Genomic DNA, 19,568 nt, shown 5'->3' on the forward strand with positions numbered 1-19,568 from the left:
GAAATGCACTCAGGTTAGAAACCTCAGTTGTGCGATAGTGATAAAAATGCATCTAATAGCTCTGAAAAAAAGATTCTGAAAGACTTCCAATGCTCAGATACTATGAATTGTCACTTGTGTGACACTGAATAAGAGAAATCTCTCTTTCCAAAGCTTGGTTTCTTGTAAAAATCATTTGTCTGTATTTAAAAGCATTGCAAATTTGCTGTATTTTTAGACCCTGTTTCTGCAAAGTTTTATGACAAATCCCGAAGCTATAAAAACAAACACTTACATGGTGTTTGAAGATTTTCAAGTTTAGCCATCACCTAAAATAATAAATTGGCATCAAATGGATCTTGCAGACATTGCTATGACATAGTTAATGTTGCTAAATATATAAACCTCCTGTTTTCAATTTATATTAAGGTTTAATGCTACAAGCATGAAAGTGAAAGTTAGCTTGGCAGTTTTAATTTTAAAAAGCCTACAGATTAATCCATTTCTCATGATGTCACATAAAGTAGACTCCAAAGAATAAAGGAATGAATTTTCTAAACTCTCAATCAAAAAAAAGATCACGTTGAGGGCTGGAATGATGGCTCAATGGTTAAATCAAGGACTTTTCTTTGCAAAGGGTCTGAGTTCAGTGTGCAGCAGCCACCAGTCAGAGTGGCCCATGACTCCAGCTCCAAAGGATTAATGCCCTCTTTTGGCCTCTGTGGGCAACTATATTCATATGCACATACCCTCCCCACAGACACACAGACCTATACATCATTTTAAAAATCATTAAAATTCTTTTAAAAGTGGGAAATGAACACTTTCACATGATATACCTCAAAATAGTTTTAAAATCTCAGCTTATTTAACCACAGTAAAGCTTTATAAGTAAGTGAGTGCTCTTCACCTCAAATAATGGTCTTAGCCAGGCATGGCTATGATTCCAGGACTCAGGAGGCTGAGGGAGGAGGTAGCATGACTTTGAGTCACCCTGGGCCACAGTGAGACCTTTTAAATAAATAGATAAATAAATAAATAAATAGTTTCTTTAATAATAGTATAGTTATAAACTAAATATTTATAATCATAAATACAAAATTATAACTGTGATACGAACTGTCTTTTTAAAACATATGAAAATTAAATAAAACTATAACTAACCTTGCCATTAAAACAATTGTATTTTTCAAGTTTTTTTTCCTCAGACTCTTTTGCTATTATATTATAAAAACAATTTCACCTGATGCTTTTTTTGTTGCTGCAGTTTGAGTCCATTCCAACATTGTGAGTGGACCACAGAATGTTCCTGTAAAAGTGGAGCTGCCCCCACTCTCCAAATCACTTGGTTTATTTTTATTGGAGTCTAAGGACCTCCTATCCACCAAACTGGTCATTAGAAGAAGTTCTTGGTAGAAATGAATGCAGAAAAATAAGCATCAAGGAAGGACAAGAAAGCAGAAGGACAAAGAAAATCACTGGGCAGTAGGGAGGGACAGGAACTAAAGCACAGACAGGACAAGCTGTGCACGTGCAGAAATCTTCACAAAAGAGTGTGGCCTTGCAGTGACTTTCTTCTCGGGAGGCTCAACCACCAGCGCACCTTCCTAACCCAGTTCAAAACTGTGTATGTTGAGAGATGTTCTCTGTAAGCCTCAGCACATCTCTAGCATCCGCCACTTCTCCTACTCTTTGGTCCAGTGTTAGATGCTGTTTGTCTTCCCATCTCAATCTGTGTCTGCATATTTTCTCTGCTCTGCTTCTCCTGTAAACGGGGGTAGGGATGGGAATGGAAATATAACTCAGTTGGTAGGGTGCATGCCTAGCATGCATGAAGTTCTGGGCTCTATCCTTGCAAAATAAACCAGGAATGGTAGTACAAGCTTGTGATGCTAGCCAGTCCTTAGGAAGTAGAGATTCAAGCAAGGCTGGGATATGTGAAGCTCTGAGTCTTCCCTCCCTGAGACAGAGGGAGGAGGAGAGAGACTCGGGCACCTAAGAAGTATTCAGGTAATAGAATCCTAGAATCACATAGTTGAAGGACCGCTCTTGACATCTGCTCAGCTTGATCCTCTCCTCTCAGTGTGGTACAGGACAAACGTAAGTACTTGCATCAACGATCTAGTGTTGAGTCTGTGCAGACTCTCAAGCCTCACCCCAGACCCAGGTTCTGAATCTACAGTTTACAAACTTGGTCCCAGGCTGTGTATCTATGCATTCAAATTTAAGAAATGTTTGCCTAAGACACTTGGAATCCAACCCATTGTTCTTAATTGGGTACAACAGTCTCCTCAAAAATTCATTATCTGCCATTTATGTCCTTCCCTGGGTCATGAGCTGTGCAATGGGAATTTTTCTGTGGCCATGGGAGACCTAGAATAATTTGCTACTAGACCAGCAAGCTTCCCTGATGGCTCTCCTCCAGCCTTTGGCTTTCTTCCCACATCAATCATTCAAATATACCAGGCTGTTTACAGGGTTTCTCCTTCCACCAACAAAGGAACCTTAGGTCCCTATACCTGACTCCCTGGACCATTAATACCTAGTAGAACTGTAAAGTGAGCCACAAACATAACTTTATTTTTTTTTCTAGTAGCCTCATGGACTACATACCACTAAACAGATGGGTTAATGTCATAATGTTCTGTTTAACTCAATATCTTAAAACCATTATCATGTAGACACGTGCCACCAACTACTTACAAAGTGCTTCATAACCAAGCATTTCCAGGTGAGACAGTGAAGATCTGAATTATACTGGCACCTCCCATGACAAACCAAATTATGTCTTAGCTCCCTATTCCTTTTCTCCTCTTGAAATTTTTGAGGATTCTTTTTCTTCTCCCTTTGTGTGTGCAAATGTGGGGATAGCACATTGCAGTGCTGAGGAGTGGAAGCAGGGCCTTCCACTTGCTAGGCTCTTGCTCTGCCATTGGGTTTTTATCTCCAGCCCTCATTTCCCTTAATATTTTGAGTAAAACTCTAGATTATGCAAGCTGGCCTTGAACTCATGCTGCAGTCGCAACAGTCCTGAAATCAACATGCTTTAAAGAGTTATGGGAAAACCACACCTCTAGTTCTCTACTTCAATTCTCCTTGAGCATCTCTAGTATGAGCTGCCTCACTAGAGAGCATTATTGCTTCCTTCCATGAAATCTATTGACACTTTGATAATCTTATCACTGTTAGCCTCATAGAAGTATTTGAACTTATTGATCACTGCAACTTCCCTCTTGGTTTCCTTCCTAACACATTGACAGCCCCTGATTCTACTTTACAAATTCTTTACTTAACTGCAAATGGTCAAGGGCGACTAAATATTCACTAGGGCCACCCTCTGTTCTTTCTGTCTTCTAGTCTCTCCTATCCTTGATTTCATATCCCTTCTACCTGCTACTCTTAATTTCCAGATTCCTTTTCAACAACTCAGTATCTATATTAGATGTCTCGTAGAATTTCAAAAGGAATTCTTGATGTACAACATGTTTTTCAGAGGAACACACACACACACAGACACCTCTAGGTATGCACCTCATTAGATAGCCCTTGGCTTATCAGACAACTCATTATGTTGCTGAGGGTAGAGTTTTCTTTCTCAGTTATTCCCCACTTCATTCCATCAATAGGTCCTGGGTCCTCTATGTCCAAAGAATATCTTTGTGCTCCAAGGAGTGTTCAACTGGGCTACATTCAATAGGTGATAGCTACAAATTCAGGTCTACACAAAATCATAAACTTAAGACATGAGGGGGGATATGTAACGTTTTTAAAAAATTTACATACAGATGAACTCTCAGGGGAGACCATTAGGTTATGAGGTTGGAGACCTCCTGAATGGGATTAATGACCTTCTGAAAGGGCCCAGTATATTGACCCTAAATGGGCTTCCTTGTTTTCATCTCCAGCCATTTTCCAGGGCTATTTCTGCTTCGGCAATGAAACATACAGAATCTGCCAGATCCTCTGCTGCTTTCCGTCTCTGCCAGTGTGCTTGCTATCTTCTGCCCGGATTGTCACAAATTACCTGTTCTCTCTTACTTCCCCATTCTCAGATATTTGGCTTTTTCTACTCTGCTTTGGTTTTAAATATTACCTCCTAGATGGGATTTCTCAGCTGTTCTATGCCCTCCTGCCCTGGCTTATTTCCATTAAAAGCACTTGCCTTTTGTTACATTTTTATTTGCCTCTACTCTGGCATTATTATTGTCTAGAGAAGGCTGTATCTATTCCATTCTCCCCTGCAGGGAGGATAAAGGAATTCTGTGCACAGAAGACATTTAGCAAATGCTTACTTAATAATGGGTCTGGAAAGGACATCTTAGCACTCTGTCTGTCACCGACTACCTGTCACATGCCTGAACACCCTTTGTCATGTCCTTGCATCCCTTGATCATATTCAAAAAAAGATCAACAGCTTTAGTCAGGAATGGATTAGCAGCTGGATACATAGATTCTCAGTGGTAAGATAAATCTAAATTTATGTTTAACACTCCCAATAATAAACAAGGTAGAGAGTCTGCTCATCTGTCTTTAGAAGAGTTGTTAAGAACAATTTCCCTAACTCTGTTCCCAAACTGTAGTTTGATACTAGAGGGCTTCCCAACTGTAAGGAGAGCTCATGTTGGGATTTTAGTTAAAGGGACTGTGAAGTGACTCCAAGTATGCTTCTCTATTGTTTGCTGGGACTCTGTGACCTACAAGTAACCCAAATAGAGAGAGACAGTGAATTGTCTGTTTAGGGAGTAGCTTAGGTTTTGATGAAATGGTCCTCTGGTGCGACGGAAAGTTAGTCAAGCAACTTTCTTCCTGATTGAGAAATCAGAATACTGCATGATTTTCCACATAATTCTTAAAATTCCCTGAGTTCCCATTTATTTTCAAGTGAGAATGCATAGGAATATCCCATCCATCTTCATGACCTGTTATAAAAAGATCTCTGATGAAATCATACACTTGCCTGTGCTCAGAAGTACACAAAGTCTGACATGGATGTATTGGCAGTTTTAAAGTGTTCAAGGCAGAGGAAGATCCCAATGAAGAAAGCATTTTGTGGAGTCCAGTAAACAACATTTTAACCTTCTTTCCCTTGTTATAATAATGGCTGTGAAGTACATATTAATATAGCTAGTTTTTAAATGAGCTCTCTCTCTCTCTCTCTCTCTCTCTCTCTCTCTCTCTCTCTCTCTCCTCTTACTCACCCCATTGCCTGCTCTGTCTGCCCTTTGCCTCTCTTACCCAGGAGTAGCCATCCAGGAGTAGCCATAACTCTCTGTTTTGTCTTTGCTGTAGAGCAGCACTGTAAAACATCGCCACCTTCAGTTAAAAGAGGTTACGTGTGCATATGTAGAAAGAATGCTTAGCTTACGCCTAAGCTGTCTTTTTAAGTGTCTCAGCTTGATGAGTCTTTTCACTGGCCTTCTGCTGTGTCTCTCTGTACAATTAGACAGAGTGAAAGAAAGAGGGGGTGAAGAGAGATAGAGAGAGAGAGAGAAAGAGAGAGAGAAGAGAGAGAGAAGGAACCTAGCACTAGTAAATGTGCCTGGAAGGGACACAAAACTTAATCCACTCGCAAGGTTTTATACTAATGTCATGATGAAGGACAGCATACTTTTTGCATGACAGACTAACTCTGAAAAGTGTATGTTTTCTCCAGGCCTACCAATTACTGTTTTGTGGAAATTGTACTTTGAAGGCTAAAGATTTGAACTTGTCCAACTATTGAGTCTGTTTTCATGATAGAATATGCCTCTTTGGTAAAGATGTATCTCTTCTATCCTGGCTTACAGGGCATGAGTGATTCAGTGAGTTTTCTCAGAACAAAGAAACATGGAGAGATAGTCTGCTGAGTTATCTGAGTGAGTCTGCATAGCCGTGGACAGAGCTGGGTGTAATAAAACATGACCCTGACGTATTCAATAACAGCTGCTTGGTATCAGTAGCCTTTTAAAGACAGGAGGTTGAAAACCCAAATCGATGACATTTTCCTCACAACATGTGAACATCCTAATGGAACAGATCCATGAGTGCAATATTTATAGCAATGACATCATACGTACTTCCCCTTCAACCTCAGGACACCCTCAGTCAAGGGTCTGTGATGTCAGTGAAAAGGATCAGCCAGCAACCCCACTGAACATTCCAGAAAGACGTGTTCCTTTTACACACATCACTCTTTCCAGCATAAACTCCTGACACAACTCTCTGAGGCCAGAGTTCACTCAGCCATCCTGGATCAGGCTCCAGACTAACCCATTAGTGCAGCACAGATCACTCCAGAAAGTACTTCCCACTTGGGTTCATGTCCTTCTTCCTGTGGTCGCAAGGTAAAGGGAGACACCTGTCATCACTTCTTAGAGATCCTGAGGTGCTTGTATGCCATGGGTCCACTACCGATTTCACTTGATCAGTGGTAAGGAAACTCACGACTCTAGCATTAACAATCCCAGTTGTTCATAATTTACCTCCCATTAAGGTGAAAGCAAAAGGACTTTCACACACTATATTTTGTTATGGGTGGAGCTAGAAATGTGCTTGCCTAGGATGTACCAAGCCCACAGTTTGATCCCTAGTGCCAAATAAACTCAACATTTAGGTGCCTTGTCATTTCAGCATTCAAAAAGTGAAAACAGGAGAATCAGAAGCACAGGGTTATCCTTGGCTACATAGCAAGTGCAAGGACATCCCGGGCTACAGAAGACCCTATATTTAAAAAGCAAAGATTAAAATAAAGGAAATGGAATGCTGGAGAATACATAAGGTGTATCCCTAAAGCAGCCTGCATTAAGGCTGTTAAGGATATGTAGTTTGCTATTTATATTTAAAGGAATTAAGATAAATTTGACCAGATTTCTTCTCATGGAGAGTAGAATCCATTTCACTTGACATAATTCTTTCTTTCTCTTCTCACTGTCACATGCTTATTTTCTAATATGGACACAGGTCTCCATATTTAGAAGTAAAATAAATGGGCATTTTTGGAGCCAACATTGATGTTTAGTCTTAAAAGTTGGGTCTACCATGGCAACAGCAAACAGTCCATTATCCTCTTAAAGAAAACAATTTATCAAGCCTAGGAGCCAGAGAATTATGTGTCAGCAATCATCTCAGCCTCATAATTATAAATTTAGGAGGATCTGGTAAAATGCATGAATCCAAAAGAATTATAGTGTTTCATTGTGAGTCAGAAGAAAGAACCCTGTTATTTGTACACATTTCTACATCATCAGAGATATTTAGAGTGGATCAGATCTTAGCAATGATATTGTCTAACCTTGTTATTTTCCAGATGAGGAAATTCAAGTAATGAACTTTTTTTTTTGTGGGTGGGGACAGTTCTAGACAGGGTTTCTCTGTGTAGCCCTAGATATCCTGGAACTCACTCTGTAGGCCAGACTAGCCTCAAACTCACAGATCCACCAGCCTCTGCCTCCTGAGTGTTGGAATTAAAGGTGCCACCACCACCACCCAGGAAGAACTTCTTAAGAGAGTGCATTAAAGTACATCACTATGCAGCATACCTTCTAGTTGTCTGAGTCACTTCAATATCTTTCAAATTCTCAGCTCAGCTTAAAAAAAAATTAACTCATTATAACAAAACTTATTTCTATATTTTGCATTATTTGACTCAATGTATTCCTTCCTTCCCCCTTCTCTTCACTCTCTCATGGAAAGATTAAGTCACCAAACTCCATTGTCTTTGAGGAGCTTTGGTAGACAGTGAGCTGGTTACAAGCAAGAGGAGCTTCTTGGGGAATCTGTCCTTGAAGCACCCTCAGGACAAAGTGAGACTTCAGACTTCCTGCCGCTGTGCTCAAGAGTTATCTGGGAACTGAGAAGCAAAGAGCAGCTATTCCCTGGGAGAATAGGAAGAAGCAGCTCAGTGGGGGCAACACTGAATATCTCCTGTGTGATAAGCATGAGTCTCAGGCAGGGACAACAGCAAAGACTTTATAGGAAAGGCAGAATAGGCCCAAAGGCAAGAGCAATGTTATATAGCCATGTGTCCAGAAAGAGTTGATTTACCAGTAGAGGAGAGGGGGAGAAGGCATGGGTGTGGAAATCATGAGTGTTAAGAAAAGAAGGTAAATTATAAAGTGAATTAAAAAATAAACTATTGCATGTCATGCTGAAGATTTTGCTATGAACAAAGAAGCCAGTGTCCACAAACCTTGTAACTTAAGTGACATTTTACATCATGTGTATATTCAAAAATCCTCCTGTTAATTGATTGCTTATGAAAGCCACTGACCCTGATGTCTGCAGCCAGTTTATTAAGGGGTATTCTATATTTTGGGAAGAAATTAAATTCAAACACCAAAGTAAGATTCCTTCAATGAATGAGGAGGATAGTTCTCTTACACTGTGAGTGAGGGATGCTTATCATAAGTCCTGGGCTGTGTCTGATAGAGCAGGGTATCCATCCCATACCAAGGCAATATCATTTTAGGAAGTATGGGACACCTAAGGCTTGGCAACTAATTTGACAAATTCGACCTTACCCAAGGAGAAATTAAATGGGCTAAAAAGAGAAACCAATGAGAGAAAAACTAGTTAGTGGTGGTTGTGGGAAAAGATTCCAGTGTAGCCCAGTGAGGGTACATAAAAGAAAGGACCCAGATTTAAGAGGGATTTAGGATAGAGCCACAAGATGGTGTCAGAGGGATGTGGGGTAGAGGTCAAGACAACAAATGGTAGACAATATCCTGGGGGTGAATGACTTGAGAGGCTATATAAATGATCCTGTGGTTGTTTGAGCCAGGATTAAGAGGATTGGGGGGGAAGGGGTTGAGGAAGGAGAGGAGGGGAACCAGACAGAGGTGTAGCAAGTCAGAGCCCTGGATTAGGATGCAAAGCCAACCAGGGAGGCTTGCACATTCTAGATTGATGCTAATTCTTGTTGGGAAAATGTCTGGCTTTTGATGGTTGTGGGATAACTGACAATTTCTTACTAGTGCTCAGAGCATCTCAAATGCCAGCTAGATTATGGGAGATTGTTCTGTCTATAAATCACCATCATAAACATCCACCTCACTGCTGATGGTTTAAGAAAATTTGTGATTCCATCAGGTAGACAAATTGAAGGCATGATAGGCATCTTAACTGTCCTAAGGTGTTAAAAGTGAGCTCATTTAAGAGCAAAGCATCATTAAAAACCTACTTAGGTAAGCAATTTGCTGGGAGTTTTGAAAGACAGAGAGATACATTAAACACAGATATTGTTCTCATAAAACTTGTAAAGACTGAGATAAAAATTTCCAGGGATTTAAATTATGTTTATGTATCAAGTATTTGTGTATAATTTCTAGAGAGGAAATCTAGCCTCAAAAGTGTTCCAAGTGGCTATTGCTACTAAGAAATGTGTTCCCATGGATGACAAGGATGTTATGATGGTACAGGAGCAAAGCAACAATAAAGTGAATTTGTTGGTACTCTTAAAGAACTGGAAAAGAAAATCTTGCCTGCCATTAATAATCCTTTTCATATGCTGTGTATTTATTCAGCGTAGGAGAGGTAAACGGCTGTTTGTCTTTTGTTTGTTGCATTTTTTGCTCATCCAAATATGTGACATAGAAACAAATTTGAGCATTCTCATGAAACCCATTAGTTTCGTTTTCATAAGCAGTTTTCTTTTCTCCTTGGTAGTCAAGCCTAGCAGGTACAGACTTCACCCTCAGCTGCAAAACAGCCATAGGTTTGAATGAGGGAAAAAGACAACATGCCCAAATGTTGACACTCCTCCTTCAGTTTCTAGACCTTTCTGGGGAAAGAAGTGTTTTCATAAAACACAGACAGAATTCATTTACATAGAGTGTTCTTAATGGCTCCTGTCAGAATAAAACAGCTGAGAAACATATGGTACCCATTTCCCTGTATCACTTGGGAAAAAAGTTCACATGTAAATAAAGCCAACATAAAAGAATGGCCCTTTGAACTCATGACCTTATATAGTACATAAATATATCAGTAAAGCACACTTGGTGTATTGACCCACTAAGTCATATGGCTTTAAATATTTTTAATGCATTATGAAATTCATAGTTTTTAGAAGCTCCAAAGAAATCCAGGTTATTGACAAAATATCATCAGATATCATTCCAAATAATAAGCATGTGTCTCATAACGTCTTTGAATAAGTTTCCTCACAATATTTATAGATTTGGGGGAAAATAGTGAGTAAAATCAAATGCCTATTTATACCTTACAAGCTCTATGTTTTCTGTGTCCCTATTGCTTTATGTGAATCAAGCACTCTGTGTTCCTAAGGCAGAGAAAATGGCTTGGCAGAAATTTCTGGAAAATTATTACTTCTCATAGTTTAACACCTTAAAAAATAAAGGAACATATTAAAGATAGAAAATTTTTACTTTTACAAGGAACTGATTGGAATTATTAGTCATTGTCTTTACGTATCCACATTTCATAAACAAGAATCTAGCTTTTTCTGACAATTATCACTTCTGTGGGTTTATTAGCAGAACTTATTTCCCTTCTGCGAAATGAAGCTGCAAATCCCTCAGAAGAATTCCTTTCATGCATGTTAAAAGATTGATGAATTGTGCAAAGAGAGATTGAAGTTCACATATTTGTGTCAGTTAATTGTGTGCTCCAGGCCAAGTATTGAGTATGGCTCAGAATTCTAGCCACAAAACGGTGAAGGTAAGGGAGTCAAGAGTCTGAGGCCATCTAGATTCCTTCCTTCCCTTCTGGGTAGCCCTTGCTATATATGTTGCTCATTGGAAAGAAACCATTCCTCCTCCCATAGCTTTTAGTGTTCTCTTCGAGAACCAGAAGAGCCTTGAGGGCGTGCTGTGTAGTACAGACCTTTTGAACTCAGACTAACTTGTCCATTTGGAGAACAGAACTCATGATTTTATGATAGACAGGTTCAAGGCACTCACTTATCTCTTTGCTTTATTCGATAACTTCTCTGGGTGCTTTTAGGACACATCTCAGCATAAGCAATGGCTAGTAGCACCAATTTAGGTAACTCTATTAAGGAGCCTTTTAGCTGTAAGAATTAGTCATTACCAAAGCCTACTGTAAAAGTTACAGACCTGAGCACACCTACTGCCTCAGGGTCTCTCAGTCTTTGCCTGAGCCAACAGCAAAGACATGTAGGTTTACTTACCCTGGATTAAACCCTTCCCAACTGCGCCTGTTTGGGGGATAAAGAGTATCTGGAAGGAAGCCTTACCTGTCTGACGTAAGATGATATAAACCACAGGCAGAAGAATAGAAGCCTGTAAAGTAGCCTCCGGGAGTGCTGGGTCATCTGTCTTCTCGGAGATAAGTGTCCGGAGAGGATGCAGCTCTGCTATGAACAAGAGCCCTGCAGCTTCATCAGCCCACCCTGGTGTGTGCTACCAAGCAGCTTGCTTGCATTGAGGCTTACTAAAAGAGGTGGGGATTGTTATCTCCAAATGTCTCAGCTGCCTCATTCTCCATCTCAACCAGACACTTAGTTGAATGTAGGTCAGTGTGTCGTCTTTATTTTATCCGTACAAAAAAAAACCTATTTTGAGTACTAGTCTGGCTTCCCTATCTACCCTTCATTATTTCTCCTTGCTCCGTCTTTTCCTACCGTTCCCAAAATGGAGGGCAGTGTTACTCTAAAGAGTGCCCTAGAGACCCAACACCGCATGCTACATGGGCAGGCTCTGGACACCTAGAGGCCTGCTTGCTGCCCCTCCATACAGCGCAGACAGAGGCCTGCCAGTCTAGTGGCCCACCTGTAGCAGGAGCCACTACAATACGCAAGTATATGGTGGACAGATGGGAGAGAAAGACAAATGGAAGAGTTTGAGCATTACGACAAGAGATGGAACTGGAGACTCTAGGGTAGAAAGAAGTACACTGTTGTGAGTAGCCAGCCCCACCACCCAAGGCCATGGTGAAGTCTCAGCCGGTGCTGCCACTGAGGGCCATGTCTAGGTCCCATAGCCATGCAGAGGCAGAGGGCAGTGTTGCTAACTGTGGCTCATATTACCACTAGAGACCATGGGGAAGTCCCTGGTTGAGGCAGCCACCAGGGACCACACAGATGTCCAGGAACTGTGCAAAACTAGCCCCACCCATCACTAGCTGCGGTGCTCTGGAGAGCTGGCCCTACCCCTCACCATTAGCAGCAGGCCCTGCATCTCTCCAGCTTCAGTACCCAGGAGAGTGGGCCGTGTACCTCACCAGGGGAACACAAAAACAGAGCTGGCCTTGATGGCCAAAATCTACATCATCTGTGAACTCTTGGAGCCTGTGAAAGGGCCAGTGCTTCTGATCCAAAACTTCAGGATCTCCATGACACAGGGCAACAACAGGATAACCGGGAGGAGTCTCGGTGAAGATCCAATATTGATGGTGTCACCAGAGACATCAAACCAAACCAATGACTCACTGCAGTGAACATTAGCAAGTGAAGATGTGTGAACAGAAGGGTATACTGTAGAACACTGAACTACTACAGCTTCTACTGGAGATGTTTTCATGTTTTGTTTTGTCAATTTTTTGTTTGTGTTTTTTTATTTTCTCTGGGGGGTTGTTGCAAGGGTATAGGTCAGAGGGGATGGGGAGATGAGTGGGACTGAAGTGCATGATGGGAAATTCACACAAAAAAAATCAATACAAAGTTTTTTTTTAAAAAAAAGAGTATGCTCTTTTGTCAAATGGAAATGAATTTTGTGGTTGTATCGTGATCTGGGAGGCATCATAAGATGACCCTGCATGATTGACTAGGATATTTATTACAGGATGCATGGATTCAACCATGGTCTGTCTCCCATGGACAGATCAGTACCTGACCACCTTATGTTTTCCTTCTCCTACCCTTACCATCTAATAGAAACTCACATAGCAGGACGGAATTTGAGTTTGAAGATAAGCTATGTTCTTCCCATGGATGTCTCAAACATTAGAGATGTGTGTACAAGCAAGTACATGCTTATACATGTATGTGTGTGTACATGTATCATTTGTCCACTGGCCTAGTTTGGAAGCCTGTTCCTATTTTGTTTTTGTTTTTCTTTATTTTGTTTTGTTTGTTTTTTGTTTGTTTTTTAGGGTAGTGGCAAACATATAAACAGTACCAGAAATGCCCAGTAATAAAATATCTGTCAGGGTTTGTTTATTTTAATTTTCTGCCTTTATCACTATTGCTACTTTAATTAATTTGGAGTCAGTATGTCATAGCTTTTTTTTTATCATTCTCTGCCTTGCAGTGGTAAGTATATTTTCATCCTCTTGGGATTATCCCCTTGCATGGGAACCTACTGTGAGCATAACCTAAGTGAGCATGTCTACCTACTGGCCACACTGCGTTCAGATTCCAATTAAATAGTATCCTCTGTTATTTTTTTTTAAACAGTTTCTAGCTCTAGCTGGAACTGTGGTGTTTCAACTCTCATTACAAACCCACAAAAGCCCACTGGAATCGCTGATGTGTACAGTAAGTTCCGCCCTGTGAAGCGAGTTTCTCCATTGAAACACCAGCCAGAGACTCTGGAGAACAATGAAAATGACGACCAAAAGAACAATACAGTGGAATGCCAGAAAGGAGGGGAGACTGACCAAGGACCCCAGCCTGAGGAGCTCAGCCCTGAAGATGGAGTCGGGGGGTTGCCAGGCAAAGGCTCAGAGCCCAGCCAGGCACTGGGCGAGTTGGAGCATTATGACCTTGACATGGATGAGATTCTGGATGTGCCTTACATTAAATCCAGTCAACAGTTGGCCCCCATCAGCAAGGTGACTTCAGAGAAAAGGATTCTAGGTTTATGCACAACCGTCAATGGCTTCTCTGCCAAAACCTGCCCTATCGCAAGCACTGAGAACTCCACACCCAACATGACGCCATTTTGTGTTCTTTCTCCTGTGAAAAGCCCTCACTTACGGAAAGCACCAACTGTCCTCCGGGACCAGCACAAGCTCTCTACAGAAGAATCTGAGAGCTTGCCTGCTCTGGGTAAATGTGGTCCTGCATATGAATCAGAAAACCATAGTAAAGACTTCTTAAACAAGGTCTTTAGTGATCCCCATAGTCGGAAAATTGAGAAGTCTGGGCCAGACTGCAAACTCAGGTCCTTCCACCTGCAGTCCTCAGCAGCAGGAGCCAAACCAGAGGATCAGATCAACGGCATGAACTGGACCAATGCCCAAGGCACAGAAGAGAGGACTGAGTACCTGAAGAAAGTAAGAAGCATACTGAACATTGTGAACGAAGGACAGATATCACTCTTGGTGAGTATTATATGTCTGTCTGTCTGTCTGTCTGTCTGATCTATAGCCTCAATCTTATAACAGGATGAAGTGGGGCTTTTTTCACATCTTCTTGTAAAGGTTTTTTTAATTAGTTCTTTGAGAATTTCCTATAATATGTTCTGACCATATTTGCCTCCTTTGGTTTGTATCTTGCTAAATCTTTACCTGTGGCTTTCTTTGAGAGATGTGTGTTTTAAACTCTATGGTTAGGAGGTTAAAACAGAGGACACAAATGGCCACAGCAGACTGTTAGTGCAGTTTAACATCATTGTCTGAACTCAGCTGGGAAAAAGACGACATTGAATCTAAAAGGAAAGCAAAACAAAGGACCCAGCACTGACTTCCAGTTGAATCAGAATGCCTTTTTTTTCCCTCTGTTTTTCAAATGGTTCCCGTGCTCTCCCTCCGGTTCTGTGAGGATGTCAGAGTTTAGCTGATGGCAGACCTGCCAGATCTGTGAACAGAGAGTTCTCTGTTTCCCCCTGATCATTATTCAGAAGAGTTGGAGTAGGGGATTTGGAAAGCATTTGCAGATACAGCTTCCCCTAGAGGTTGATTGTTCTCTGACCCACGAGGGGGGGTTTTACTTTGTTCCAGGGCTGTGTGTCTAGGGAACATGAAGAATTGTCTCCAAAGATTCCAGACACAGAGTTACTCAGTATAAGAAATGTCTATTGAAAAGCTCAGCTGAAAAAGCATTCCATCTGGTGCACTTTCTAGCTTCCAGACACTGATCAAATAGTAGCAAGCTTGGGCTCTTAAAGTCTCATTCAGGAAAATCACTGCTTCATGGCATTGTGATTCTCCACAATGCTCAGTGTGCCCAGATAAACTAGAATATGCTTCTTCTGTTATTGCAAACAGGACACTATGGCTGAAAAATTTTGCCAAATGAAGCCATAACTATTTTTCTTTTGAAAATGTCTTCTCTGTTTTTTTCTGGCTGTTTCCTCTAATTCTCTTTGGTTCAATCCTTTCCTTTGTCCCATATATTAAGAAGACCCAAATGCTAATACTGCTTAGCTGACCACTCAGCTAAGTTTACACAAAATATTCTACCAAACTTCATACTCAAAGGACTGAATTCCAGGAGAGACAGAGAAAAAAATATATCAACAAAGAACCAAGTTTCCTCCAGATACCCCAGATACCCTGGGAGTCACTGGTGTGGAGAGGGTCATTTGTAAGCACTAGTGACCACAACCATGAGGTATCACGCAAAGGGAGCCAGCCTGGCAAGTCAAACACACAAAACAAGTACTGCATTCATTCAACAAACCTATAACAGTCAATAAAACATAGCTCCATCCCTCGAGCACTTACCAGGGTGGTGACAGAGATAGAGAAGCTGTTCTTTATCATCAGTTTCACTTCTCGGGTACCTAAAAAAAAAAACAAACTGGAAACCTTTGCAGTTCATTTGTCCTAGCTCGGTGATCGTCTCTCATGCTGTCCCTTGAGAATGAATGTTCTAAAGCAAGAGTTCTCAACCTTCCTAATGTTGTGACCCTTTAGTATAGTTCCTCCTTATTTTTGCTGCTACCTCATAACTGGAATTTTGCTACTCTTATGAAACATAATGTAAATATTTTTAGAGATAAAGGTTGGCCAGATGGGTGGCAACCCACAGGTTGAGAACCACCCTTCTAACACATATTGTGAGCAGGGCAAAAAGCAAGGGACTCTTAACTAGATCATGAACTGTCCCTTCCCTGTGCCCAGAGGAGACCCTCCATAGTGTCTTGAGTGTCTTGTTCTGACTTATTGATGGAAGCTTCTCTCCATCTCTGTACAGCCACACCTAGCTGCAGACAACCTGGACAAAATTCACGACGAGAACGGAAACAATCTGTTACACGTTGCGGCATCCAAGGGCCATGCAGAGTGTCTGCAGCACCTCACGTCGCTGATGGGCGAAGACTCTCTGAACGAGCGGAACACAGAACAGCTGACTCCGGCAGGCCTGGCCATCAAGGTGACCACTGGGGGCTGAGCTGCCTTAGCCTTTGTCTTTTAATTTGTTCTCCTTCATTTCTTCTTTTTTTTTTTTAAAGATATCTTGTGAGCTAAGCTATTGGAAGGAGGAGAGGAGAAAGTGATGTATTAAGTAAACAGCAAATAAACGTGCTATATATAAAAAGTTAATCATCTCAGTCACTACCACTCTGAGATTCTGATGACATTCCAGCTTGTTACCCGACAACAATAATCTCCAAACCAGTCCACAAAAGAGAGAAGACAGTGACTGCCTGCAGAATTTTCCCATTATTCATAGTGATTGCATTTTGGATTCTTACCCCACCTGGCTCTCTCAGAGACTGTGTCAGTTTTTCCTAACACGGGAATAAGGAGCAAGGAGAATCAGATCAAGGTGTGCTATTAAGGGAGGCTAGCACTTGGAAGTTTCTCTAACATGAGGTGTTGGCTTATCCCTAAACTTCAACCGACACAGCACAGCTGTCCCCAAGGAGTCATGACACGAGCTTACATGGCACTTTGAGTTTTAATTTGATAAAAATAAGAAAATACATCTAAAACCCACAAGGCTGAAAAACTCTTTTAGATTTGGCTTCCGAATGCTGGAAGATGTATTTTTCTGCTCCATCATTCCATCTGTACTGACATAAACAGTAAATACAAGTATTTCATGGAAGCACCTCTCCCTTCACAATGTGACCTGATACCTGCAGTTCATCCAGTGTCCTTTCGTTAACACAGAGATGAAACTGAGGTCCTAAGACGCCACCAGTCTTCTGTTTTAGGACCTTGTTTTGAACACACGAAGCATCTGATTAAGCAGTTCTAAGAGGGAGCTGCAGAGGTGACTCAGTAGTTATGGGCACTTGCAGAGGACCTGGGTTCAGTTCCCATCACCCACTTAGTGGCTGATAACTCACTGTAACTTGGGCTCCAGGGGATCTATCTCTAGCTTCAGGATGCCTGTGCACATATAAGCACACATACTTTAAAGTCCCAACAGTGCTTACAAACACCACTTTCTCATTCTCAGACTCCTTAAACAGATTACATTACACTACAGACCTTACTGTGTGTTTTCCAGAGGACTCAGGAGTAACTGCTCTAAGTATTTGTGCCCTTTGGAAATAGCTAAACAAAGTCATTAGGAAGAAAGAGTTCTAAAGGGTCTGGTTTCTAGCACAGTCTGTTCTCTAAAATAGAATTAGCAGAAGGAATTATTTTAGGACCTGAACAAACATGGAATCAAATCGTTTGTTTGTTTGTTGTTTGCTTGTTTTAACTTCTCATTTGGTAATTCTGATTAAGCCTAAAGGCAAAGTGGTCAGGTGATAACATGATGTCACACACACCCTTACATATATATAATTAACATTCAAATAACTCCAAGCCCAGACTTGAGCAGACAAAAGAATCAGAATCCTGTTGGAATTTAATAATGATTTTTTGGTTTTTTTTTTTTTAATATTCTTGTTACTTGCATTTAAGGCAAGTCATTTTGGTTTCAAACACAGAAAAGAGAAATAATATTTCTTTCTATTCTTTGGATTGTATTTTATTTGTTTAAATGCTATCCACTTAAATTCAATAAATTGTAGAGGATTGAAATACAAGCTTACACACTTTATCCATTAAAAAACACAATTAGAAACTAACAACAGAACGAAAAACTGGGATATTTACAAGTTCGTGAAATTAACCCATCCTAAACCAGTCAGCAGACCAAATTGAGAATGATTGGGGTGAATGGGAATGAAACCAGAGCTTACGGCTGCCTCCACAGGAAGCGTCTATATCGCTCTGCTTACAGGTAGGCAGGGAAGAAGGAGGGTCAAGGAGGTGGGGGGGGAGGGGGGGAACAGGGCAGGACAGGACAAGTGGGCAGGGCAAGGAGGAACGTTTCAGTCAGACACTTTAGGAACTAGAAAGAAGTAAGACAAACTTAGTCCAGAACAAGCAAAAGAAAGGAAATAACAGGACAAAAAGGAGGGAAACAGAGACTAAAACAACAGAAAAGAAAACTAGCAAAGCTAGATGTGGCTTTATGCAAAGGTAGGAAAAAAGCTTAAATTTAGTTAGACTAACCAGAAAGAGATAAAGAGGAGGGGATGCATCTATGTTTACTAGAACTAGAGGCATGGCCTCACGTTTCTGTGTGCTGCATATATAGTATTTATGCAAACTGTCTTGCTTCTTGTATGATCAAGATGGCTCCCATTTCTTTCTTCATTCAGAAAGAATGAAGTGAATGGTTTAATGGGACGACAGCCTGGGCACAGTTACTGAAACCTGGAGAAAGAGTAGTCACAAGAACCTGACACAAAGTGGCGAGCTGAAAGGCAAGGCTCACTCTGACTCATGACTAGAGAACAGAGCGGGCTAGCTACAGCTCAAGAGTCAAGAACAGAAGAGACCTCAAACTAGCTCTTTTTTTCTGGTCTCTGGCTGCTAATGTGCATTACCCAAATCCAGACAGAAGCCAGGATGTCAGACAGACACCGCAAACAGGCCAGCCCCCAGGGCAGCAAGGAGCACATTACCTGGTCATACCAATAAAGGCACGTGCATGTAATGATGAAGACACATGCTGAGATGTGGTTTTCCATGATTTTATCCTTGTGCAAACACCACAAAGAATGTTTACGTAAACATGATATAGGTCTGCAGTGTGGTGTTAACACAGTTAGTAGATGGTGAACATGAAACGAATGTGGGTACGGCTGGCATAACACAGCCTCCTGCTTTACGGTAAACTCTTTGTCATAAGCAGGATTGCAGGCTAAAAGAATGAAAAGCAGCCTAGTACAGTAAACACATAAACCAGTACCACAGATGTTTGCTGTCGAGTGTAATTATGATTTTTATGAGACCTTCGTACTATGCAGTCATATAGCATATCTCTGTAGCTTCAAGGACAAAGTAACATGTTTGTCAGTGTGTGAAAGTGTGTGTGTGAGTGTGTGTGAGAGAGTTGGTGTATGTGTGTGAGATAGATCAGTGTGTTTGTAAGTGTATATGAAGTATGTATGTGAAAGTGAGCATGTGTGAGAGAGTGTGTGTGAGAGTATATGTGTGAGTGTGTGTATGAGAGAGCGTGCCAGTGTGTGTGTAAATCTGTGAGAGAGTCAGCGTGTGTGTGTATGTTATATGAGTGTGGGTGTATAAGTCAATGTGTGTGAGGGTGTGTGCATGTATGTGTAAATTGTGAGTTTGTGTGTGCATATGTGTGTCAGAGTCAGTGTGTGTGTGCATGTTATTTGAGTGTGTGTGTGTGTGTGTGTGCGTGTAGTTGGGAATTCTTGACTTGGAATCCTGTTATGCAAATAGACGATGAAGGAAGGAATTGCCTCTCCTGCCTTCCTCTTACT

At 41.2% G+C, this 19,568-nt stretch overlaps 1 protein-coding gene across 1 annotated transcript in view; it reads left to right on the forward strand.

Annotated features, from left to right (window-relative positions):
• LOC114616594 (synphilin-1-like) overlaps window positions 1-19,568 on the forward strand; it is a 69,104-nt gene that overhangs the window by 18,699 nt on the left and 30,837 nt on the right. The window contains exons 3-4 of the mRNA XM_028762022.1: window positions 13,334-14,202; window positions 16,019-16,198. Of these exons, the coding sequence (XP_028617855.1) occupies window positions 13,334-14,202; window positions 16,019-16,198 (1,049 nt within the window). The remainder of the gene's footprint in view (window positions 1-13,333; window positions 14,203-16,018; window positions 16,199-19,568) is intronic.

The sequence above is a fragment of the Grammomys surdaster genome, unplaced genomic scaffold, assembly GCF_004785775.1.
Source record: "Grammomys surdaster isolate TR1022 unplaced genomic scaffold, NIH_TR_1.0 332635, whole genome shotgun sequence".
Taxonomy (NCBI): domain Eukaryota; kingdom Metazoa; phylum Chordata; class Mammalia; order Rodentia; family Muridae; genus Grammomys; species Grammomys surdaster.